The 1497-nt window shown below is 42.7% G+C and overlaps 1 protein-coding gene across 1 annotated transcript in view; it reads right to left on the reverse strand.

Annotated features, from left to right (window-relative positions):
• Positions 1 to 1252, reverse strand: part of LOC119172774 (venom serine carboxypeptidase) — a 20447-nt gene extending 19195 nt beyond the window's left edge. Inside the window, exon 1 of the mRNA XM_075893272.1 lies at positions 984 to 1252. Coding sequence (XP_075749387.1) covers positions 984 to 1084 — 101 coding nt within the window. The 5' untranslated portion in view covers positions 1085 to 1252. The remainder of the gene's footprint in view (positions 1 to 983) is intronic.
• Between the last annotated feature and the right edge of the window lie 245 nt (positions 1253 to 1497).

The raw sequence follows: 1497 nt of genomic DNA on the forward strand, positions 1-1497 counted from the left end.
TCTGCAGTCTACTCAGACGGGCATAATTGTTTGTTTGTCGGCTTGTTTGTTTTCAAAGGGATAGTGTTTAAAGGGACACTAAATATAAACAGAGAGTTCTTTTAGATCGATAAACTTCACCCTAAGAGCTCTAATACTATAGACATGTTTCACTGTCATAAGTTCGTTAATAGCAAACTAAATCAAGGTTGAAGTTTCACTTTTAAATTTCGTGCCATAATCTTCGCGCGTGACATAAGAAATTCCACAATGTATTTTTTGTAGTTTTGCGACATTGGCTCGATGAAATTTTCTGAGACTTCATTTTTTAAGTCTATGGCACCGACATATTACAATGTATTTCAATTTTATCGATTAGGTGCTACATAGGACCCAGTAAAAACCTTCCAAATTGATGACGTCAGAGTGTTTGGTGCGGGAGTCTACACCCACAGGTTTTTTTTTTTTTCACGCGTTTTCTCGCTTCCCATGTATTGTGTCGCGGTAAGAATGGTGTTTTCGACATTGCGAAATAGTACCTTGCTAATACGCGAAGAAGTGTTTTGCTCTTTAGTGTGCCTTTCACTGTTTCGGATGTTATGAACTTAAGTCATGAAACGGAAAAACGAACTGATAGTTGGACCATCTCCCGCTAACAACAACGAGTTTCCTAAAACAAAGTAAAGCAGTTCATCGCGCACAATAGACAAGGCAGAACGGACGTGCACCTGCATGGCAAAACAGGCTACGTGAAAATTAACAACAGATATCTCTCGTGCATCGACCAATCGAAAACTTATTTCATCCTGACACCACGTGAACCAACTGCTGGAGTCACGAATTGTGAAGCAAAGACAGCAGACGCCGGGAGACGCCAGAATAGGATAATGCTCTCGTTCTTTGGTCTGTTCCAAGAAGGTTTAAGAGCCCTCTAAAAAAATTAAAGGGCAAAGCGTGATCAGCTATATCTGAGCCCACTTTCTAGCTTAACCTCAAATACTTACATGTCGTGGGCAAAGATACCAGGCACGAACAGAAATCCCGCGTGGGAAATTAGAATGTAGAGAAGCTTCATGGCCGCTGCAGCATGCAGAGCTCCTGGCATCACGAATGAAGGAAACCGTTAAAGGACGGGATGTGTACGTTTGCACAAACGATTTATCGCGTGAGCCCTGCTGAGAGAATGGTTACTATTCCAAGCTGTTTTTGCGAAGAGGTCATCGCTGCCTGTGCAGATAATGCCGCTAAGGGAAACAATACGCCGTTATCACTTCATAATCATAAAACACGTAAATCGCTTTTTTTTATTGTTCCGACACGGCAAACCGGAGTGTGGCCGCATCGGGTAACTTCCGTCCTTCTTAGCGAGCGCCTGCACTGGCCACTAGACCCCATTGGCAACTGCCGCCATAAATGTGAAGATAACACTTCCTTATCATTGTCCCGTCTAACGTTCTTACAAAGGAGATGTGTCCACCGTGTAAAATAACGCGTAGGAGTGTAAAGAAATGTCTACGT

This window comes from Rhipicephalus microplus, chromosome 4, assembly GCF_043290135.1.
Source record: "Rhipicephalus microplus isolate Deutch F79 chromosome 4, USDA_Rmic, whole genome shotgun sequence".
NCBI lineage: Eukaryota > Metazoa > Arthropoda > Arachnida > Ixodida > Ixodidae > Rhipicephalus > Rhipicephalus microplus.